The 25529-nt window shown below is 43.7% G+C and overlaps 1 protein-coding gene across 1 annotated transcript in view; it reads right to left on the bottom strand.

Annotated features, from left to right (window-relative positions):
- Positions 1 to 24225, bottom strand: part of LOC126484181 (myosin heavy chain kinase B) — an 81208-nt gene extending 56983 nt beyond the window's left edge. Inside the window, exon 1 of the mRNA XM_050107594.1 lies at positions 24078 to 24225. Within this exon, the coding sequence (XP_049963551.1) occupies positions 24078 to 24197 (120 nt within the window). The 5' untranslated portion in view covers positions 24198 to 24225. The remainder of the gene's footprint in view (positions 1 to 24077) is intronic.
- Between the last annotated feature and the right edge of the window lie 1304 nt (positions 24226 to 25529).

Genomic DNA, 25529 nt, shown 5'->3' with positions numbered 1-25529 from the left:
GCTGAGAATAGATGAATACTTGTGTTGATTCACTGAGTGTTCCGAAATTAAGAGATCACACAGTGGATGCTCCCACCTCCGGCATGGACCATTTCGACAATTGTTGTAGTCTTTTTGCTATCTGTCCGACGGAGCATAAAATGTGATCCGACTGAAAAGGCCACCTGTCGACGTCCAGTTGCGGTAGTGGCATGCATATTCAGGCCTTTGTCGCCGATGAACAGCCGTCAGCATGGGCCCAACGAACCATGGGCTTGGTGCGGAGGCCCAGACGCAACAACGTTCGCTAAACGATCGTTGAGGAAACACTGTTAGTAGCCTCTTGGTTCATCTGGGCGGTCAGTTGCTCAACAGTGGACGTCTATTCGCCCGAACACAAAAAAGTGTATGAAATCACGTGGGACTTAACAACTAAGGTCATCAGTCCCTAAGCTTACACACTACTTAACCTAAATTATCCTAAGGACAAACACTCACACTCATGCCTGAGGGAGGACTCGAACCTCCGCCGGGACCAGCCGCACAGTCCATGACTGTAGCGCCTGAGACCGCTCGGCTAATCCCGCGCGGCGCCCGAGCACATTTCCGCAGCCGTCGTTCATCACTGTCACCTGTGGCCCATGGTCCACCACATTTCCCTCTGCGCCATTTCACCGTACACGGTATACTTTAACAACGGGGGCACGCGAACAGTTTATAAACTTAGCCGTTTCGGATATGCTCCCACCCTTGGCCCGACAGTCAATGATCACCACCTTATGGACGTCAGATAGATCACTCTATTCCCGCATTGCGACAACAACTGCATTGAAACTTCCTGGCAGATTAAAACTGTGTGCCGGACCGAGACTCGAACTCGGGACCTTTACCTTTCGCGGGCAAGTGCTCTACCAACTGAGCTACCCAAGCACGACTCACGCCCCGTCCTCACAGCATTACTTCTGCCACTACCTCGTCTCCTACCTTTCAAATTTTACAGAAGCTCTCCTGCGAACCTTGCAGAACTAGCACTCCTGAAAGAAAGGATATTGCGGAGAAATGGCTTAGCCACAGCTTAGGGGATGTTTCCAGAATGAGATTTTCACTCTGCAGCGGAGTGTGCGCTGATATGAAACTTCCTGGCAGATTAAAACTGTGTGCCGGACTGAGACTCGAACTCGGGGCGTGAGTCGTGCTTGGGTAGCTCAGTTGGTAGAGCACTTGCCCGCGAAAGGTAAAGGTCCCGAGTTCGAGTCTCGGTCCGGCACACAGTTTTAATCTGCCAAGAAGTTTCATATCAGCGCACACTCCGCTGCAGAGTGAAAATCTCATTCTGGAAACGACTGCATTGTTTTCCGCGTCACCCCCCCCCCCCCCCCCACACGCTTTGTATGTCTTTCACTACTAGTGTTGCCAACAGCCGTCTGCAAGTGATTATTTCAAGATGGCTTCGAACATAGGCGGTGGCCACATTAACGTGACTGGACCTGGACTGTGTGCTTGCTTGCGAATATACACGATGAACAGTGGGGCTTGGCCAGGGCGAACGCCATATATTATGATCCCTATACCGTACGTCACAGCAAGTGATGGAACATGTCTCACCAGTTGCAGCGACCGTCTCCAACGGGGAGCGAGTTAATGTCTCAGATCAGTTTAATACTTTAATGCTGCACGTTTAAATAGACTCATGCTCTCGATAACAAATGACAAAGTTAATGACTTTACTGGGTACCTTTTCACTGACATTTTGACTTCCCTCCTGGCCCCTGAAGTAGCCGAGCGTTCGCAGGGCAACTAGTGTGACGTGAAATATTCGTTACGGGGCCCACATTTAACGTGGGCCCTGGGCATAGCATGACGACGGCAGCGCGAGGACTAGCGGTGAGCTACCAGTCTCACTATGCAGTTCCGGTCAGGGATTTCATCTTCAAAAACTGTCGCCGCCTCACGCAGCCCACACCCTGCGTGCTTTCTGACGTCGTTGCTGAGAGACACCCGCTAGGCGGCAGTTTTTCTTCTCTTCTTCTTGCTCTTTCTGCTGGTCAGAGTTTAACGTCTCGCTGACAGCACTACGGCACTGCGCACAGAGGCTGCAGTAGGGAAGCTGTTGGCAGCGTGCCCCTCTCCTCTCGGAATAGTCCGCCGCTCTCTCATCCGTTACATGCGGTTCGGCGTGGCGCTCTGCTTACGTACACACTCACTCGCTTCTCTTCTAGAACCGTACGTGCTCGTATCAGACAGGTCAAGTAGTGCACTCCAGCAGTTACTACAGAGGCTATTTATTTTCCAACCTCCGATCGGGCGAGAAATGAAATCACAGGAAAAAAAAAAGTTTCATTTGTAAAATATAACTACACCTTCGAGCTACTTCAACACATCGAGACCGATTCGACTTAGACATTTGTCGCGTGGTACCAACTTTCTCTCGTCATGGAAGGCAGGCTGCCTGTGTCTTCCACCATTTGTAGGGAAATGGTGGAAGTCACAGGCAGCTCGTTGTCTGTGCCAAGTGCTGTCCTCATAGCCGGAGGTTCATATGAGCGAAGAGATGAAAATCCGGGCTGTGTGGTAGGTGATCAAACACTTGTCGTCGAAAACGCTGCAAACGCATGAAGGAAACGCATGACATTACGTTATGTGGACTGCATGAAATGAGGCGAGACCCCTCAACAAGATCTTACATTTTACGGGAGCCATTCCTATCATGTTTACGTGCTCACTGTACTCCCAAAACTGCAAAGTTCAACGTGACGTGATAGACGGGCATACTAGAGACACTGCGCAACACAACTCCTCAGAGTTTCACCACACGCTCACTGTGGTTTTAATTTCGCGACCCATCGCAAGTCGGAAAAAAAGGGCCCTAGTAGAAACCTGAGAGGCCAAAAGCTACGGGAAGGATTATCCCACTCGAAGATGTACTAATATGTACGACACCCGAATGTTGCAACTGGGTCTGTGGATGGCCTGACGATACAGACGATAACTGAGCAGTTTGTTACAAACTAGTGAATGGTGTTCAGAGCAGCACGTCGCCAGTTGCTCAGCTTAGAGTGCAACGTGACAATCGCTGCCCAATGCATGGATCATAGGATATCAGAGATTACACAGGAATCCAGGGTTCAATAAGTCATCAGTGTCCAGAATCGCTCTTCACTATTACGGGAACTCAGAAGCAAAGGAGGTTTTTCGGCAGGACGTTGCGTCATCTCCGAAGAGCCATATGAAGCCATCGACGGTGCAGTGTGAATCAGACCGTTGTCGATTTGGATGTGGGCGTCAGCAATCCTTTTCTATCAGGTCTGCGTGGAGAAAAATGCTCCGTATAGACTTCAGAACCACACAAGACTTTTGGTTGGTCATGGTATTACAAACATTACAGTTATATGCGTGTAATAACTTTCCAAGGTTAATACCACTTCGCCGGCCGTGGTGGCCGAGCGGTTCTAGGCACTACAGTCTGAAACCGCGCGACCGCTACGGTCGCAGGTTCGAATCCTGCCTCGGGCATGGATGTGTGTGACGTCCTTAGGTTAGTTAGGTTTAAGTAGTTCTAAGTTCTAGGGGACTGACGACCTCAGAAGTTAAGTCCCATAGTGCTCAGAGCCAATACCATTTCCGTTACACCTATAGATAACAAAATTATAGAATTACACTGTCATTTCTTTTAAAGGGTCTGTAAATGGTCATTACGCACGTTTATTGGAAATATTACGTGCAACAGTTGCGTGAAGTGAACACCTCTGTGAACTGAAAACCTCTAGTTCGCCCACTTTTCAGATCCCTAAGAAGCGAGTCTGGAGGGGAATTTCGAACAAACTGAAAGATAGACGAAAGGTTTGTGTCCTGTGGGCTCAACTAGCAAGAGCGCAACACAAAGATCCTCGCTGGCTTTGTAGAAAAACATAAAAAGAGGGATGACGAACCTATTGGAGAAATAGAGTTTCGCGAGTGAATAGTAAAGATGTACTGAGTCGCCGAATTCAGCTAACTCCAACAAATATAATACCGCTAGACATAGACAAGTTCAGAAGGCTCGAAGTGGATACAGAGACTCTTAAATTTATCCCAGAATTTCTATTTCAACCTACGCAATATCTTTGGCACGAGATATTCTACAAAATATTAATACATGTTTAAGCGCTAAGGTGGATGTGGATGTAATACAGAGAGGGCTACGGCCGGTCATTGAGATACACATCAGTATAGCAGACTTTACAGTTCATTACTACTTAAACGTGTGCTTCAGTACACACACACACACGGGAAAATGATATACAAAGACAGACAGGGAAAAGTTATGCACACACACACACACACACACACACACACACACACAAAGAGGCACAGTCAGGTACAGAGATTATCAATGACTCAGTGAAGCCGGCCGGGGTGGCCGAGCGGTTCTTGGCGCTTCAGTCCGGAACCGCGCTGCTGGTACGGTCGCAGGTTCGAATCCTGCTTCAGGCATGGATGTGTGTGATGTCCTTAGGTTAGTTAGGTTTAAGTAGTCCTAAGTTCTAGGGGACTGATGACCTTAGAAGTTAAGTCCCATAGTGCTCACAGCCATTTGAACCATTTTTGACTCAGTGAAGCACGTGTAGTCACTTCTCAAGATGACAAGTTTGCGTCTTCGTAACTGCTCTGGAGGATAATGACCTACCTATTATACATCTTCCACGTGAATCCTAAACATGTTAAATATTACTCTGTTGTAAGTACTATACTAGACATGATGCTCTAATTTTGTAAAATATCATATATCACTCTCACGATGGAAAATGAATCTCACGTGTTATCAACATACTCGAAAATCCCATTGTTTCTGGATACGCTCTTTGCCTTTGAAACCGCATGTAACCATATTATAAATACATTGTAGGTCCATAAATTCGGAAATACTGATTGCTGTTCACATCAGTCCCATTCCATTATTTACGCGCGTTTCGGACACAAATGTTAGGTCGGTCCATCGTCTATGCAATTTCCACAGTCTCCATTTGAATGCTGGAGAATCTATCTCTACTTCCTAGAGAAGAAAAGGTGATCCCATCCAATGCGAAGCAAGTTGTTCCTCCCTCCAATACCTTCGGGATCAGCGGTAAGCTGTCGTGAATGTAATCCATGCAATGGAGAAACATGCATAAAAAGAAACTTACTCAAACACCACAGACGACTAACTGGGCTGATATCAGTTATTAACAAGCTTCACAAGCTACGAAAACTCTTTGCTGCTGACATCAGAAAGCTTTGCCAGGTAGTTATATCTTGACATTTAATTTTCCAGTTTAGCGCTTGTAAGATTTCCGTATCTTCTCTTACGTAGAAATTAAATAGCCTTGGTCCTGCACGAGGCGTTCTTCCATGAAGGTGTTGTAAATATATGTGATAGATTTTCCATTATTCTAGAGCTCGAAGTGTGTGTCCAATCCATCGACGTCTTTTAGTTTTAATTTTGGATACAATATCTGGTTCTCCTTAGATATAACATATTTCTTTCGTTGCTAACATTCTCTATTAAACCGTGTCCTTATCTCGAATTCCATCAAATAAGTTCTTCAAAGTTTTCCTTTGAAAGATTCTTAATTTTGCTTCTTCTTATTTTGTTATTAATATCAGTACCGTTATAAATACTCCTAAAGGCTCTGTAGACTGCATGATATCCTGTTGGTATTTGCAAGGATCGTTCAAGTCGGGCTGCATTTCTATTGCATACTTTGTTGGGCCATGGGGGACTTAATCTCGAGTTGTTTGTACAAGATGATGTCTTCATCTTTTCGTTATATGAGCGAAAATCGACAGTAGCGAAATTTTTGACGTTTTCGGACACTCTTATTAAGTTTCCTTCGCCACGCTAACTTGCCAATTTCTATCGAACTAATTGATCGTCATGACACAGGTCGTGTTACTCGCACACAACGCCATCTTTCATGCTGTAGAATGCTACATGTATGGAACAAAGAGGTACTTCCTGGAAAAAGACGTCTTGTTTTATTGAGAAAAACAGGTAAGACTATGTCGTCAACTACATTAAACATTATCGATAAAACGTCTTATACGTTGTTTTTAACCAGCTGACTACAGCCAATGAAAGCAATTTACCGTCTGGACAGGAGCGACCCACTCTTACTCGTAAGCGGTGGACGTCTGAATCCATGGAATTTACTGTACACCCCTCCTCAGACTCTATGCGCAATTAACAGAGAGACTAAGGGTGCTCTTAACATTTTGATCTAAAAACAGGTAACTCAATAGGTTTTGTGAAACATCATGAAAGTACATCAACGGTCTCAATTGCATGTATACCAGAGTGCTGTTTGTTATGCTTCCTAATCAATTGGGGGTTTTTTTGGAATGTTGTCTTCTGTTGCCATACAGAACAACAACGAGACAAGTGTTATATACCACCACACCCCTATTCCAACGCGTGCCTGCAAAAGATGGTGGGGTGGGGGTGGGGTGGGGGAGAGAACAGCTGTGACGTTTCGTGGGTGGAGGTGCAGCTTCTTTCACCCTTTTTCTAAGCCGTGGTCATGCGCTTCTATTACCAGTTGCACTAGCGGCACATTATTTTCAAATGCGAATGCTGTCACTGAAACACAACATCAGATGGCTATAAGGAATCAAATCACTTAAGATAATCTAAACATGTCTGCGATGTTAGAGTGATGGGATTCAAATCGGGACTGGAAATGGAATGTACTTGTTGGGCATCAAATGCACCCACCAAAAAATGTTTTGCATCACATCGGTTCCGAGAGTTCTGGAACCTGTACAGAAAATTGGAATAGAGATCAACAATAACATCATTTCCATCCTTTTATTGCTTATGAAAACCACACACAGTCTATATTGCTGTACACACCGTTACCTCTAATACCCAGTAGCACGTCCTCTTGCATTGATGCATGCCTGTATTCGGCTTGGCAAACTATCCACAAGTTCATCAAGACACTGTTGATCCAGATTGTCTCACTCCTCAACGGCGATTCGGCAGGTGGTTGGTGCGTCACGTCGTACATAAACAACCCTTTTCAATGTATCCCCGGCATGTTCGATAGGGTTTATGTGTGGAGAACATGCTGGCCACTCTAGTCGAACGTTGTCGTTATCCTGAAGGAAGTCATTCACAACATGTGCACAATGGGAGCTCAAATTGTCGTCCATGAAGACGAAATGCCTCGCCAATGATGTGGTTGCACTATCAGTCTGAGAAATGCATTCACGTATCGTACAGCCGTTACGGTGACTTCCATGACCACCAGCGGCGTACGACGGCCCCACATAATGCCACCCCAAAACAGCAGGGAACCTCCCCCTTCCTGTACTAGCTGGACAGTGTGTCTGAGGCGTTCAGCCTGACCGGGTTGCCTCCAAACACGTCTCCGACGACTGTCTGGTTGAAGGCATATGCGTCATTTACCGGTGAAGAGAACGTGATGCCAATCCTTAGCGGTCCATTCGGCCTGTTATTGGGACCATCTGTACCGCGCTGCACGGTGTCACGGTTGCAAAGATGGACCCCACCATGGACGAAGGGAGTGAAGTTGCCCATCATGCAGCCTATTGCGCACAGTTTCAGTAGTAACACGACCTCCTGTGGCTGTACGAAAAGCATTATTGAACATGGTGGCGTTGCTGTCAGGGTTCCTCCGAGCCATAATCGGTAGGTAACGGTGATCCACTGCAGTAGTAGCCCTTGGGCGGCCTGAGCAAGGCATGTAATCGACAGTTCCTGTCTCTCTGTATCTCCTCCATGTCCGAACAACATCGCTTTGGTTCACTCCAAGACTCCTGGACGCCTCACTTGTTGAGAGCCCTTCCTGGCATAAAGTAAAAATGCGGAAGCAATCGAACTGCGGTATTGGCCGTCTAGGCACGGTTGAACTACAGACAACACGAGCCGTGTACCTTCTTCCTGGAGAATGACTGGAACTGATCGGCTGTCGGACCCCGTCCGTCTAACAGGCGCTGCTCATGCATGGTAGTTTACATCTTTGGGCGGGTTTAATGTTATCTCTGAACAGTCAAAGGGACTGAGTCTGTGATACAATATCCACAGTCAACGTGTATCTTCAGGAGTTCTGGGAACTGGGGTGATGCAAAACCTTTTTTGACGTGTGTAGATGTAAAGTTTAATAGTTTTTCAGGGATGAAGATATGTGCACAAGACTGGCTAGCACTGATTGCCTATAACATCAGTCTTTGGGCTGATGAGTACAACTACAACCATCAACTTACTCTTCTATAAACTATAAGCACACGATGTCATTTATGTACCCCGCGAATTTTGCGATATATAAAATACACTGCTCTGCAAATCTTAAGGACGAAATAAATAAAGCACCATTACGTTACAACTATCCAGTGGAAATGAATGAAAGTGCGGGGACGTTTTGTCAGAGGTCTCCTAGTCATGCACAGAGGGCTGGACATTACATGGCGTGAGCTCAAAGTGACTACATGGGATGGCCCCACAATCGTGCCAGTTGAAAGGACAGGAAAACGCACTGTGTGCCAGTCGGCTAGTATTTACGATGCACTGTGGTAGTCATTAAAACATGGCCAGTAGCAACACGTGGATGACTTCAGACGGGAAACAATCATGGGAAAACAGGAAGCAGGACGAAATGTGACCAGTGTTGCCCAGGAGTTTGGTGTGTCTCACAGCATAGCTTCAGGTGCATGGGGAGCTTTCCAAATCACAGGTACTGCTGCTCGACGGAGAAAAGGTAGTCGACGAAGGTCAACTATACCAGCATGTGACCACTACATTGTGCAACAGGCAAGAAGGCTCGCACATCAACAGCAGGTGTAATTGCAGCCACATTTAAAAGGACTCTCTGCCCGACGACCAGTACGTTCCATTGACAACTGCACATCGTTAGCACCGTTTTCGGTGATGCCAAGGGCATAGGGACTGGGCCAACTGGGAGTGAGACCGCGTTTTCTTGTTGGATGAAAACAGATTCAGTCTGTCATTCTTGACGCATCCTCACATGGCGAGAGGGTTGCACGGGAGTACCGGCATCCGGATCTTTGAACACGGTACACTGACCAGTCAACGTTATTGTGACACCGTGCTCCTTACCCATGTGCGTCTTTTCAGTGGTGTATTCGGCCCTGACTTTATTTTTATGGATGACAATATCAAACAGCGCGGTTGGAAGGGTTCTTGGAACAAGAGGATATCCGGCGAATGGGCTAGCCTGCCGGTTCCCGTGACTTAAATCCCATCGAGCATTTTTGAGTCGCGTTGGAGAGACATCCACATGCACCAGCGACCATCCATCAGTTGTCAATCGCGCTGGTGGAAACTTCCCATTAACCTTATACATCTACATCTACGTCTACATGGATACTCTGCAAATCACATTCAAGTGCCTGGCAGAGGGTTCATCGAACCACTTTCACAATTCCCTATTATTCCAATATCGTACAGCGCGCGGAAAGAACGAACACCTACATCTTTCCGGACGAGCTCTGATTTTCCTTATTTTATTGTGGTGATCGTTCCTCCCTATGTAGGTCGGTGTCAACAAAATATTTTCGCATTCGGAGGAGAAAGTTGGTGATTGTGAGAAGATTCCGTTGCAACGAAAAACGTCTTTTTTTAACGATTTCCAGCCCAAATCCTGTATCATTTCTGTGACACTCTCTCCCATATTTCGCGATAATACAAAACGTGCTGCATTTCTTTGAACTTTTTCGATGTAGACCGTCAGTTCTATCCGGTAAGGATCCCGCACTGCGCAGCAGTATTCAAAAAGAGAACGGACAAGCGTAGAGTAGGCAGTCTCTTTAGTAGGTCTGTTACATTTTCTAAGTGTCCTGCCAATAAAACGCAGTCTTTGGTTAGCCTTCCCCACAACATTTTCTATGTGTTCCTTCGAATTTCAGTTTTTCGTAATTGTAATATCTACGTATTTAGTTGAATTTACGGCTTTTGGATTAGACTGATTTATCGTGTAACCGAAGTTTAACGAGTTTCTTTTAGTTATCATGTGGATGACGTCACACTTTTCGTTATTCAGGGTCAACTTCCACTTTTCGCACCATCCAGATATTTTTTCTAAATCGTTTTGCAGTTTCTTTTGATCTTCTGATGACTTTATTAGTCGATAAACGACAGCGTCATCTGCAAACAACCGAAGATGGCTACTCAGATTGTCTCCAAAATCGTTTATATAGATAAAGAACAGCAAAAGGCCTCTAACACTACCTTGAGGAACGCCTCAAATCACTTCTGTTTTACTCTATGATTTTCCGTCAACTACTACGAACTGTGTGACCTCTCTGACAGGAAATCACAAATACAGTCACATAACTGAGACGATATTCCGTAAGCACGCAATTTCAATACGAGCCGCTTGTATGGTACAGTGTCAAAAACCTTCTGGAAATCCAAAAATACGGAATCGATCTGAAATCCCTTGTCAATAGCAGTCAACACTTCATGTGAACAAAGAGCTAGTTGTGTTTCACAGGAGCGATGTTTTCTAAACCCATGTTGACTGTGTGACAGTAGACAGATCACAACCGTATTAAGAACCATGTCCCGCCTTTCTCAATGTCCAGGGGACCATCATAAATCACGGTGACTTATGTGTAATTATTCTCTCTCAACAAAAGTGTCGTTTCTATTCCTCTAATCGCGCATTTCTCCATTTACCTTCTGTAATTTTTTGTCTACGGTCAGAGTTCCATGACGCGATGTTTCTTGGCAGTGACACATCATGCAAAAGCTACTTTCGTCCTTAAGTTTTACACAACTGTCTACCATATGACTTGTCTTTAGTTATGCTGCACCACATTCCATTTATCGAAATCTAGTACAACAGAACTGTCGTACCGAATGTCCATGCAGTTTGGCAGCCATTTCACACCTATCTCTCATACCATTCAGCTCTTGGGCCAAGCACATTTGAAATTGTTAATTTTGTGACCGCTCCTGACGTGCCACTACGAGAGTTTTACTAATTGGTGCTTGGTAATCTGCAATGCATCACCCGATAACCGATTTCATTACTTGCTTCGGCAAGTGGTTTGAAGGTCATGACTGTCAATAATTAATGCATCACTTGAGGCGTTTATGCCACTGCCCATGTTTATTATATTTTTGTTGTTACGCTTTAATGCACAGTATGAAAAAAAATTGTTACGGAAGACTAGCGAGTAGATAGGATGATAAGGCGGACTCATCAGACGGCGCGCCAGATGGTCGATGGAGTGACAATGGCCGGGTGAGCAAGAGCCGCGTGGTACTGGAGCAGAGAGAGACAATGGGGATTCACCTATAACGCTGAGTGCAAAGAAACTAATCTGTTATTTACATGTTTAAATATTAATCTATAGCTTCAACTGCCCTGATGACATTACTTGCACTGACATCTTATTAATAGTGATTTCAATATCACTCAATTCATCAGGAAGTGCTAATTAAAAATTATAGTTACTGTCAGTGCTTGTTGATGGTAAGTATGGACCAATGACAAGTATGCCCTGAGAGGGCAGGCACCAAACTTCTATGATCTGTTTCCGAGAAAGTAATACATGAATCCCTGTATAAAACCTGATCTCATGTTAAGACCTAACAGTTGTTGAGAAATTGACTCGTATGACATACTTGTGCGATGTTGTGTTAATTCAAGGTAGTCTACGATCGGTTTTAGAGATGGCAACAGGCGAACTAGTGTGTGAAGTGCAAGTCCGCATAAAGACGGAACTAACTGTTAAAGTTGCAAAAAAAAAAAAAAAAAAAAAAAAAAAAAAATGGTGCAAATGGCTCTGACCACTATGGGACTTAACATCTGAGGTCATCAGTCCCCAAGAACTTAGAACTACTTAAACCAGACTAACCTAATGGCATCACGCACATCCATGCCCGAAGCAGGATTCGAACCTGCCACCGTAGCGGTCGCGCGATTCCAGACTGAAGCTCCTAGAACCGCTCGGTCACACCGGCCGGCGTTAAATTTGCCTCGGAAAACAGATTTGTGCGATCTCATGTTAATTCTAAGATCGTGTGAAGCATTTTTGTGACTTTTGCGGTGCTCGGGAATTAATGATTAATGACAGGGAATCTTGTTACGAATATTAAAAATAGACTGGCTTTAGGAATTGTTTTACTAATTTTGCTGTTAATGAAATAAAAAAAAATATTAGTTGGAACTCTAACATCTTACAATTCTTATTATAATTAGCATCTACACCTAACCACTTGTCACATTATTCTGCAGTGTTTATGGCACAAGCGTTGTGTAGAAAATCTAGCGACTACCTACAGACATTGTAGAGAGTGTCTATAGACATGTAGCTAGACGAAGTTTATAGACAGTCTAGATAATTTGTCTTGTGTACACACCTGAATGCGTTGTTCCTTGATGTTTTTGCTAAATACGGCTGACCTTGTTAGAATGTCGAGTTATGCATGATAATAATGGGTAGTGAAAGACATCGAAACAAAAAACGGCTCTGAGCACTATGGGACTTAACATCTGTGGTCATCAGTCCCCTAGAACTTAGAACTACTTAAACCTAACTAACCTAAGGACATCACACACATCCATGCCCGAGGCAGGATTCGAACCAGCGATCGTAGCAGTCGTGCGGTTCCGGACTGAGCGCCTGAACCGCTAGATCACCGCGGCCGGCGAAAGACATCGAAAGAGGAGACTTTGGTACAAACGTGTACTGTTTGCGGAAGGACCTCGTTTCGGCTGTAATTTACTTTCGTCTTTGAAATTAGAAACAACATGTTTTTTTGGTTTTCTATTTGAATTTGTTTTTTGTTTTTTTTTCTTACATCATTGACTGATACTTAATATTATTTGACCAACACTTCGACGACCAACTCCTTGTTGTTGCGTTTTTTATATTCGTTATTGCTAACTTTCCACAAACATGATTCCACTTGAAAATCTTCGATCAGCTCGAACACTATCTCATTGGCCACATCTTTGTAAGTGAAGTTTAACAATAAGAAATCAAAAATAATACAAAAAATGACCACGAGTTTTCCACGGCGCAATGAGAAGAACTGGAGGCCATGTCTACCAACATATCCACACTACGGAATGTTGCGCATCATTGTCTAGGAACTGTCACATAGCTCCCATTTTAAATGGAAGTCAAAAGTTGTCCGATTTTGTTGCAGGAGCGTGCCTATAGATAAGAAATGCCTCTTAGTTGTCTATATATAAAATCACTCGGCAGTCTATAGACAATGTATAAAAATAAAATTCGCTCGACTATGTATATTAACGTGTACAAGGCCTTAGAGCTCGCGACGGACAGAGAAGAAACCAAGCGGGACAACTGTTACGGAATATCTTTAGAAGACGTGACGGAAGCAAGTTGCCTCTATTTGTGCTATGGAAAGTGATCGCAAACATTTCTTGCTAAAATCCACCTATTAATCCCGACACATCTTTAAGATGGGAAGTTCCATTTACTGTAACCCATTGTGTAGCTTATGGGTATCATATCTGCTTTTATTGTGAGACTACATTTTACCACAGTTACACTTGTCATCCTTTGAGTGAGGAAAAATACCTTTCAACAGTGCTTAATTTTAATAGGATACATTAAACGCTCGTGACATTCCTTACAATATGAGAGCGCTTTCGGTCGTTTGCCAGACAGAAAACTTACAGTACCGTTCATAGTTACTCGTTTGTCATTCCTCGTTGGTACACATATGAAACACGGCCGAGGCAGACAGCCAAAGGAAGCCGAAGTGAGTGCGTTAGCAATCTCAGCCCCAGGGTTATGCAACAGTGCACCTTTTTTATCTAGTAGGCTCTGGAAGTTTGCCTGGTGGCCGAGGCAAGCCTGTTGAGGACCAGTCATCAAGATCACGCCTGTGATAGTAAACCAGTCAGCACTCTACCGCTATTAGAATAAAATCTTTGTTATCTTGCGAAATGAACAGTTGTTAACTCCGGTTTATTAAATTCACTTGTCCATGTAGCTGTATTTTTTGAAAACTTACTAACTCACTTCTAATCGATTTCGGGATAATTAAACAAATCCTCAAGCACATCCAGAGACTGCCAATAATTGAACCCGCCAGCCCATTATCCATCAAGTACATAAGCCTGCTTGGGTCAAGGGGCATCTAGTTCGCAGATCGGTCGGTTTTTTGCCTGGGGTTGGGTGATATTGAGGGGAGGTTGCTCAGAGGGGGCTGTTACAGTACCAGTACAGACGAAATAGACGACATCGATATCTACTATTTTTATAGTTGGAAGAAAAGTAGCAGAAACCGATAGAGCTTTGCTGAAAATCTTGCTTAAATCTAAAATGAAAGGAATGGATGGTACAGCGAATTACGAAACATGACAGCAATTTCAGTGGGCTTGGTGCGACTGCTTCGCGAGTCTTCCACAACCAATCAGGTAACGCGATTTTGAATACTTCTCTAAAACATAGTCTATAGATGTCTATTGTTTCCAGCCACGTAACTTCGGTACCGTCAGCGACCTTTTACGCTTCGCATTTGAATCCTGACGACATCGTTGACAACTGTCAGAGCTCTTCTTTCGTCGTACGAAGTGTAACTGACCAAATAGGACACAAGGGAAGGAAGCGATTATGAACTTACGAAACAAACCGTCCGTTGATGCAATGTATTGACCATTATATGCACCAATCATTCCGCCACCCACTCTTTGCAGTAAAACACACACACACACACACACACACACACACACCACACGTGCAAGCCCGCATACACACCAGGCCCTCAAATTTTTGCCTCAGACGTACTATCCCAGAAACAAATCAATTCCAGTAGTCTGGTTCATTCTCCTCGGTTATGAAGCAAATGCCGTAATTGCATATCTCCTCCCAAATATTCCCAACTGGGTACTGAATCGGCCTAGTGCCATCTACAGTGGCCGAGCGGTTCTAGGCACTACAGTCTGGAACCACGCGATCGATACAGTCGCAGGTTCGAATCCTACCTCGGGCATGGATGTGTGTGATGTCCTTAGGTTAGTTAGGTTTAAGTAGTTCTAAGGTCTAGGGGACTGATGACCACAGAAATTAAGTCCCATAGCGCTCAGAGCCATTTGAACCATTTTGAACCAAAAAAATGGTTCAAATGGCTCTGAGCACTATGGGACTCAACTGCTGTGGTCATCAGTTCCCTAGAACTTAGAACTACTTAAACCTAACTAACCTAAGGACATCACACACATCCATGCCCGAGGCAGGATTCGAACCTGCGACCGTAGCAGTCGCACGGTTCCGGACTGCGCGCATTTTGAACCATCTACAGTGACAGTCACTGATCGAACGTCACATTTGTATTTAAATGGATGAAAAATATTTTATGTGATCGGCTCATAAAAGACATGTAAATAAAATAAGTAGTTCATTGGAAATCTTTCTCGCAGAAAACGCTAAAATAACGAATTCTCTACATCCTGTCAAGTGGTACCATGATGAAAAAGACTACTTCAGCTGAACGATAATTGTTTGTTTGTGTTCCAATTAGTTTCGCGGCTTTAGAGCCTTATCTGTATATAAACAGGACAAACCGAATAAAGATCCTGTTTCTGTTAAAATGTAGTTTAACTATACAAGAAATTATATAGGAGAATTATGTACTCACATGTAGTTCATAAATTTATCCAAACGATAATTTTTGTCCAGTTGTTGCTCTTGTTGTTGTTGTGGTCTTCATTTCACAGACTGGTTTGATATAGCTCTCCATGCTACTCTATCTTGTGCAAGGTTCTTCATCTCCAAGTAACTACTGCACCCTACATCCTTCTGAATCTGCTTAGTGTATTCATCTCTTGGTCTCCCTCTACGATTTTTACCCTCCACGCTGCCCTCCAGTACTAAATTGGTGATCCCTTGATGTCTCAGAACATGTCCTACCAAGTTGTGCCACAAATTCCTATTCCCCCCAATTCTATTCAGTACGTACTCATTAGTTACGTGATCTACCCATCTAATCTTCAGCATTCTTCTGTAGCGCCAAATTTCGAAAGCTTCTATTTTCTTCTTGTCTAAACTATTTATTGTCCATGGTTCACACCATACACTCCACACAAATACATTTAGAAAAGACTTCCTGACACTTAAATCTATAGTCGATATTAACAAATTTCTCTTCTTCAGAAACGATTTTCTCGCCATTGCCAGTCTACACTATATATCCTCTCTACTTCGACCATCATCAGTTACTTTGCACCCCAAATAGCAAAACTCATTTACTTTAAAGTGTCTCTTTTCTAACCTAATTTAATTAGACTACATTCCATTACCCTCGTTTTGCTTTTGCTGATTTTCATCTTATATCCTCTTTCCAAGACACTCTCCATTGCGTTTAACTGCCCTTCCAGGTTTTTTGCTGTCTCTGACAGAGTTACAATGTCATCGGCGAACCTCAAAGTTTTTATTTCTTCCCCATGGATTTTAATTCCTACTCCAAATTTTTCTTTTGTTTTTTTTTACTGCTTGCTCAATATACAGATTGAATAACATCGGGGAGGGGCTACAACCCTGTCTCACTCGCTTCCCAACCACTGTTTCCCTTTCATGCCTCTCGACTCTTATAACTGCCCTCTGGTTTCTGTAGAAATTTTAAATAGCCTTTCGCTCACTGTATTTTACCCCCGCCACCTTCAGAATTAGAAAGAGAGTATTCCAGTCAACATTGTCAAAAGCTTTCTCTAAGTCTACAAATGCTAGAAACGTAGGTTTTCCTTTCCTTAATCTTTTCCTAAGATAAGTCGTAGGATCAGTATTGCCTCACGTGTTCCAACCTTTCTACGGAATCCAAACTAGTCTTCCCCGAGGTTGGCGTCTACCAGTTTTTCCATTCGTCTGTAAAGAATTCGTGTTAGTATTTTGCAGCCATGGCTTATTAAACTGATAGTTCGGTAATTTTCACACCTGGCAACACCTGCTATCTTTGGGATTGGAATTATTATATTCTTCTTGAAGTCTGAGAGTGTTTCGCCTGTCACATACATCTTGCTCACCAGATGGTAGAGTTTTGTCAGGACTGGCTCTCCCAAGGCTATCAGTAGTTCTAATGGAACGTTGTCTACTCCCGGGGCCTTATTTCGATTTAGGCCTTTCAGTGCTCTGTCAAATTCTTCACGCAGTATCATATCGCCCATTTCTTCATCGACGTGCTCTTCCATTTCCAAAATATTGCCGTCAAGTACATCGCCCTTGTATAGACCCTCTATATATTCCTTCCACCTTTCTTGCTTTCCATTCTTTGCTTAGAAATTGTTTTCCATCTGAGCTCTTGATATCCATACAAGTGGTTTTCTTTTCTCCAAAGGTCTTTTTAATTTTCCTGTAGGCAGTATCTATCTTACACGCGGTGATATATGCCTCTACCTCCTTACATTTGTCCTCTAGCCATCCATGCTTAGCCATTTTGCACTTCCTGTCGATCTCATTTTTGAGACGTTTGTATTCCTTTTTGCCTGTTCATTTACTGCATTTTTGTATTTTCTCCTTTCTTCGATTAAATTCAATATCTCTTCTGTTACCCAAGGATATCTAATAGCCGTCGTCTTTTTACCTACTTGATCCTCCGCTGCCGTCACTATTTCATCTCTCAAAGCTACCCATTCTTCTTCTACTGTATTTCTTTTTCCTGTTCCTCTCAATCGTTCCCTAATGCTCGCTCTGAAACTCTGATTCTTTCTGTTTATCCAGGTCCCATCTTCTTAAATTCCCACCTTTTTACAGTTCCTTCAGTTTTAATCTACAGATCATAACCAATAGATTAAGGTCAGAGTCCACATCTGTCTTACAATTGAAAACCTGGTTCCTAAATCTCTGTCTTACTATTATATAATCTATCCGAAACCTTCCAGTGTCTCCACGTATACAGGCTTCTTTCGTGATTCTTAAACCAAGTGTTAGCTATGATTAAGTTATGCTCTGAGCAAAATTCTACCAGCCCGCTTCCTCTTTCTTTCCTTAACCACAATCCATATTCACCTACTACTTCCTTCTCTTCCTTTTCCTACTATCGAATTGCAGTCCCCCATGACTGATAAATTTTTGTCTCCCTTCACTATCTGAATAATTTCTTTTATACCATCATACATTTCATCAATCTCTTCGTCATCTGCGGAACTAATTGGCATATAAACTTGTACTACTGTGGTAGGCCTGGGCTTCGTGTCTATCTTGGCTACAATAATGCGTTAACTATGTTGTTTGTAGTTGCTGACCCTCGCTCCTATTTTTTTATTCGTTATTATACTTACTCCTGCATTACCTTTTCTTGATTTTTTATTTATAACCCTCATTTCACCTGACCAGAAGTCTTGTTCCTCCTGCCACCGAACTTCACTAATTCTCACTATATCTTACTTCAACATATCCACTTCCCATTTAAAATTTTCTAACCTACCAGCCCGATTAAGGGATCTGACATTCCAAGCTCCGATCCGTAGAACGCCAGTTTTCTTTCTCCTGATAACGACGTCCTCCTGAGTAGTCCCCACCCGGAGGTCGGAACTGGGGACTATTTTATCTCCGAAATATTTTACCCAAGAGAACGCCATCATTATTTAACCATACAGTAAAGCTGTATGCCCTCGGAAAAAATTACGGCTGTAGTTTCCCCTTGCTTTCAGCTGTTCGCAATACCAGCGCAACAAGGGCGTTTTGGTTAGTGTTACAAGGCCAGATCAGTCAATCATCCAGACTGTTGCCCCTGCAACTACTGAAAAGGCTGCTGCCCCTGTTCAGAAATCACTCGTTTGTCTGGCCTCTCAACAGATACCCCTCCGTTGTAGCTGCACCTACGGTACGGCTATCTGTATCGCTGAGGCACGCAAGCCGCCCCACCAACAGCAGGATCCATGGTCCATGGTCCATGGTTCATGGGGGGTTCTCCAGTTATGGGAAAGATTTTCAACCGTCACGAAGTCGATAATCCTTTTTAAAATACTGCAGAATGCAGCGAACCTCATCGTAATACAGAAAATCTAGAATAAGGACAAAGTAGTTAACCAGATGGATATAGAAGAACAAACAATGATATGTGTGATGAGACCTACGTCTACACTGTGACACGTAGCATTTCAGGATAGCTGCCAGACCTCGGAACAAAGAAGATTAACGGGAGCCAATGCAAAATTAAGATCTGTTGCAAAATGAATTTTTAGTGAGTTCACTTACTGTAATACGTTTTACGTGAGTTTAAGTTAATGAACTACGCTCCACAGAAAACATAATATGTGTGAAAATTTGGCACAGAGTTGCACAACAGTATCTTCAGTGCTAAGGAAACATTATTGTAATATGGACTAGATGACTACTGTTTTACGTTTCATCTACATCTGCAGCCATACTCCGCAAGCCACCATACGGTTCACGGAGACGGGTACCTTGTACCAGCAATAGTCATTCCTTTTCATTTCCACTTGCAAATGGAGTGAGGGAAAAGCGACCGTCTATGTGCCTCTGTATGAAAGAAACAGGTATATGTTTATAGCATATCTAAAACTTCCTTTTCTTCTGTGTTTTAAGGTGAAATTAATGCACATGCCAGATGCTTCCGGGTTTATGTTCTTTTGCCAACACTGTATTGCTGAAGGGAGGCGCGTAGTTTATTTTCTGAAAACATATAATTTTGACAGAATCTTCATTTCTTTCTTTTAAGATCATGATTTACACGCTAAATCTGCTGACACACTCTTCTATTGATGTTATTGTCATCGATGTTCTCTCCTTAATTTTTCATGGTCATCCCACTTTTCTACTCTGATGTACACACACTCACACACACACACACACACACACACACACACACACACACACACATACACCCAAGCACTCGCAAAATTACTTTCAATATTGTCAATCAGGAAAACAATAAATAGCATTAAAGTAATAGCAGTCGCATGTTGATGTAAGCAGTTGGCCAGTTCATTACAATATTAAAAAAAAAAAGGAACAAAGGCTGCCCGAACAGGCCTTGAAGGCTCAACGGTACCGCCCGTTTGCCGTGCCATCCTCAGGGCTTAGGGGTCACCGGATGTGTACAGGGAGGGGCATGTGGTCAGCACACCACTCATCCGGCCGTTGCCAGTTTTCGTGTCCGGTGCCGCCACTTCTATATCAAGTAGCTTCTCAGTTGGCCTCACAAGAGCTGAGCGCATTCCGCTTGCCAACAACATCTGGCATACCCAGACCGTGATCCATCTAAGCCCAACAGCGCTTAACTTCGGTGATCTGACGGGAACGTGTTACCACTGCGGCAAGACGTTGGCATAAAAGTATAAGTAAGTAAAAATATAACTTCGTGCTTTCTAAACAACCATTTTCAGGAAAATGCACATAAGATACGTGCAAAGAAATGAGAAATTTTACTTTTCATGTAGCTAGAAGGAAGGAAAGCAGCTGTTTTACGGTAACAATTACGTAGAGTATTTCATCCCAGTCAGTCCATCTTCCGATACACATCACCATAAGAATAAGAATACCTTAACAAATAGAATTCCTTTTATTAGGTGAGGTGTTCTGATGTCTAAAAAGCAAAACACTATCCAGTTTCACGACGTATGTCCTATCGTCAGGTGCACCTGCAAAATTTTAAATGAATAATAATACCTATCCACATGGTTAAAGTAATCAGAGCGAAACAGAACTGACAGAAATTCTTAGAAAAAAAAACCTTATGTGTACATAAAAACGTGAGTCCACAAAACACACATAACTAAGGTTAACTTTTGTGAACTAACATTTTAATGTACGTATAACGGTTTTTTCTAAGAATATCTACTGGTTTTGTTTAGCTTTGATTGTCTTAATCATGTGGATAGATATTATTATTCATTTAAAATATTACAGCTGCACTAGAAGATGGGACATATGTCCTGAAACCGGTTAGTGCTTTCCTTTTTAGCAATAAACAATTTTTACAACTGTATCGGATTTTTATCATTGGCAGTGAGTAACAGTTGCGGATGTAGCGTCGAGAGAAATGTCTGAGAGACGTTTCAATTAATTAGTTTCGACTCTATGAGGCATTATTAGAACGAATAACCCAATCTCGTTGCGGAAGTAACACACCCAGGTATTGTCAAGCACTCATTGTGGGCACTTAAAACCCGAACATCTTTTAATTTTAATGGTTCACAATAAGTGCCTGGTGATTTTCTTTGACGAGTTACTTCTATAACACGATATCAGATTTTTAGCTCTGATTGTGATTCATAGATGAACCGTAACTGTAACATATCTACCAATTTCTATCTAGACATTTGTGACTAAAGAGAGTGAATTTTCTCATTTGTGGAAAATCTGGAGTCTTACTTTGGTTTCACAGTGAACGAAAAGTACTTTTCTTCCGCCGTTGGCCAATTATTCCTTACAGACGGCAGCTGAATCTCCATGAACGTGAAAGATGGCAAGTTATCAAGCATATATGTAGAGTGCACGCAGAATAACGTGGCGAGTAGATGCGCAATCAACAGGGAAAGCTTGGTGGAAGCGGTACTGGTAGGGTAGGGATTACGGAGAGGCGCTGTAGGGGATGTGCTGAGCGCTCGAGGGGAAACGCCATTCTAAACTGAAGCCCACATTCACATTTTTTGTAAATATGAAGTGGAGCCCCTCCACGCCCACATTTGCCTGGTACCTACTCAAAACGACCTGTCATCTCTGCTTTGGTTAGTATCTGCACACAGGGTGACAATTATTGAACTATATGAAGGAAAACGTAAATTAGTTACAAACTTCGGCGTGTACCAACTTTATTCAACATGTGAACGTCACTACAGATATTCGGATTTAGGTTGCGATATGTTCGATATGCCTGCCATCAAATGGCTCTGAGCACTATGGGACTTAACTTCTGAGGTCATCAGTCCCCTAGAACTTAGCACTACTTAAAGCTAACTAACCTAAGGACATCACACACCTCCATGCCCGAGGCAGGATTCGAACCTGCGAAAGTAGCGGTCGCGCGGTTCCAGACTGTAGCTCCTAGAACCGCTCGGCCACACCGGCCGGCCTGCCTGCCATCGTTGGCGACGATGTGGTGCAGACGAAAAGCGAATTTCTGCATGACCTGCTGAAGTGTTGAAACATCGATGACCTCCTGAATGGCTGTTTTCAGCTCAGCAATGGTTTTGGGGTTATTGCTGTACACCTTGTCTTTAATTCAGCTCCACGAAAAGGAGTCGCTTGTGTTCAGATCGGGAGAATATGGTGGCCAAACGAGGCCCATGCCAGTGGTCTCTGGGTACCCCAGAGCCAGAATGCGGTCCACAAAGTGCTCCTCCGGGACATCAAACACTCTCCTGCTTCTATGGGGTCTTGCATGAACCACATCTTGTCGAAATGATGGTCACTGTGGATAACAGGGATGAAATCATCTTCCAAAACCTTCAGGCAACGTTCACTAGTCATCGTGCCATCAAGGAACATCGTATGGATTGTTCAGTGACAGGACATTGCATACAACGTAGTCACAAGTTGAGGGAGGAGGAGGAGGAGATTAGCGTTTAACGTCCCGTCGACAGCGAGGTCATTAGAGACGGAGCGCAAGCTCGGGTGGGGGAAGGATGGGGAAGGAAATCGGCCGTGCCCTTTCAAAGTAACCATCCCGGCATTTGCCTGAAGGGATTTAGGGAAATCACGGAAAACCTAAATCAGGATGGCCGGAGACGGGATTGAACCGTCGTTCCTCCCGAATGAGAGTCCAGTGTGCGTCACAATTTGAGGGTGAAGAGACTTCTCGATCGAGGAATGCGTTTTCTCAGTCTTCCAAATGCGCCAATTTTGCTTATTGACGAACCCACCCAAATGAAACTGGGCTTCGTCGCTAAACCAAACCGTATATACCATACTAATTCCCGCCATGCCCCGCGGACAAATAGCGCAGTTTGAACGTCCTAACGCAAACCGTTAAGAAGTTATGAAGATTTTATTTCATATAGTTCCATAATTGTCACCCCTTAAAAAGAATTCCGCTAAAATGCAAAAAAAGCAGCGATTTATTTCCGCCTAGTCTGTTGACCACTTGGAGCTATCAGAAAGGCGTCATGAGGGGCGAATTTTGTGTAAAACCTACACATTCCTCTTGTTTCAACGTTTAAATTTGTTTCCTCTGCCAAAACAGCGGATTTTACATAGTGTCACCTCACTAACATGTACAGCCGCAGTCTATTAAGTCTGTTAAGTGAGGAACTGAGGGAAAGTGAGGTCAATTGCTAATTAAAAAGTACATAATCGGTACAAAATAAACGTGTTACGTCTTCGCTTATGTTGTTCCAAAACCCATAGCATTTCTCGTTTCATCAGCTATCCATGGGCCTTATAAATTACATTCTTTGATCGAAAAAGTCTGTAGTTAATAGAATAACAAGGTATATAATGAAGTTTGCACAGTAACCATGTGGCAAAATACTTTCCTCTTTGCATGCTATCATTTGCCAAAATCTCACTTAGCTCTCTCAAACCGTTTATGAAATATGAGGAATGTTATGAATATTTCACTCTGGCTTTATCGCTGGCACACGTCATCGCAGATGAGTGTGTTACGTCAGATCATTTTCCTTGATATTGGGGACAGATGGAGACCTCTACCCAGGTCTAACGAAACATTCAATACGTTAGCTGAATTTCATACGCAGTAACGTATTACTTAATACGCACGAAACGTAAAATCACAGCGACCCCTACTTTTCATTTGCTAACCTCTTAGAATTTCGTGCAGTGTCTTACTCTCATGCAAGTATCACAATAACTATGATTATTAACGAAATGATGAGGTCATCGTCATGAATCTGACATATAAAGCTACAAGTACGTCAGTAAAGAAATTTTTTACCGAACACTTACTGTAAAATCGTTTTAGAAAGACTGCGGGGCGTGCGCCACAATTCTATCATTGCCGACTGCCCAAAAGGGGCAAACACTATTAGTCTCCCTTTCCGAACGAACGAATGAACTTGCACAGGGCTTCGTACGAAAACTGGTCACTGCGCACCGACCACAATATCCAGCGACGACTCTAGCTTTCTACTTAAGGGCGATCTCAACATTGGTGCCTAGGTAACCAATGTGCGCGAGCATATTTGGGGATGGCGTACCTTGACCTTGCCATCGTCGCCGCCGCTATAGAGTCTGCCGTTGCCGAAGATGATGGTGGAGATGTCGGTGAGGTGGCGGTCCTGCTCCGACACGGAGGCGGTGACGCTGATCCCATGCATGCTGGCGGGGCACTGACGCGACCGCAGGGACGTTCGCCTATTTATAGGAGAGAGCCTCTAGGTCAGTGCCGGAGCACGCCCTGCGTGGGTTGCTGGCGGACCGAAATATCCCGGCGCGGCGAGGGGAGCGGCCCGCAGGCGTCTCCGGCGGCTTCTGGAGAACTCTCGGCCCTGTCAGTGGCTTCGGGAGGGGTCTAGCACCTCGAGGCGGCAGGCGTCTGGTTCAAGGTGCCGATCTGAAGATCTGATGGAGAGAGTATTGAAAACGGATTAACTGAGATGAACGTTAATAATCGAAGTCGAGTTGATCAGTTGAATTTGTTATAATTGTGTAACACAGAAAGCCCGATGGTCCACTCAGTCACACTGTGCACCTACCAATAATGACAGGTACTGCACGCCACAGCTCAGCACCGTCGATAATCTGAGAACTACATCTTGGACACTCCAGTTAACAGTTCTTGGTGTAGCCTTCAGACCGGAGATTTCTTAGATCCAGCGTACGACGCTAGTATATCCCGTGCATACCCCTTCATCTCTGAACACCTGTTGCAGCCTAAATCCATTTGAACTTCTGTCTTCCTGCCCAGATGTTGCTGTACAACTTTGACCCCTCCCTCTCCACCCACTCTTCTTTGACGCGTCAGGATATGTCCTCTCACCGATTCCACATATTACTCAAGTTGTGTCATAAATTTCTTTTCCCCCAGTTCGATTCATGGCCTCCTCAATGGTTATTCGATCTAAAATTCTAATCTCGGGCATTCCTCTGCAGCAGCACATTCCAAAAGCTTATATTTCCTTATTGTGTGAACTGTTTATCGTCCACGTTTTACTTCCGTACACGGTTACACTCCAGACAAATATCTCCACAAGGACCTCATAACTAGCGCCCACTTAGCACTAAGTGTCTACGGACGTAGTTCTTGTCTGGTGTCGTGGTTATACATTATATGCAAAGCTTTCCTTGTGAATCAGTTTATTATTGAAAACGGTATCAAAATGCCAAGTGTATTTCCAGTGATTAGCCTTCATATACACACAGAAAAACGTAGCAGGGGGCTTTGAATTTATACGAGATGTATGAGAAAGTAATGAGACTGACTTTTTCAGTCAATAATATAGTCCCCCTCAAAGTAGTTCCCTACCCCTGCTACAGTCCGGTGGAATCGTTGTTCAACTGATAGGGCCTTTAGCATGTCGGTCACATTCTTTTGAATGTTCTCCAGAGTCCCCAAATTAAGCGCTTTTGAGATATTTTTCAATTTCGGGAAAGGACTCAGATCAGGTGACTAGGGGGGTCGTGGAACAACAGGAATGCCTTTGATGCCA

Source organism: Schistocerca serialis, chromosome 1, assembly GCF_023864345.2.
Source record: "Schistocerca serialis cubense isolate TAMUIC-IGC-003099 chromosome 1, iqSchSeri2.2, whole genome shotgun sequence".
Classification (NCBI taxonomy): domain Eukaryota; kingdom Metazoa; phylum Arthropoda; class Insecta; order Orthoptera; family Acrididae; genus Schistocerca; species Schistocerca serialis.
Note: the sequence above shows the minus strand (reverse complement) of the source record. Positions and strands in the feature narration are given on the sequence as shown.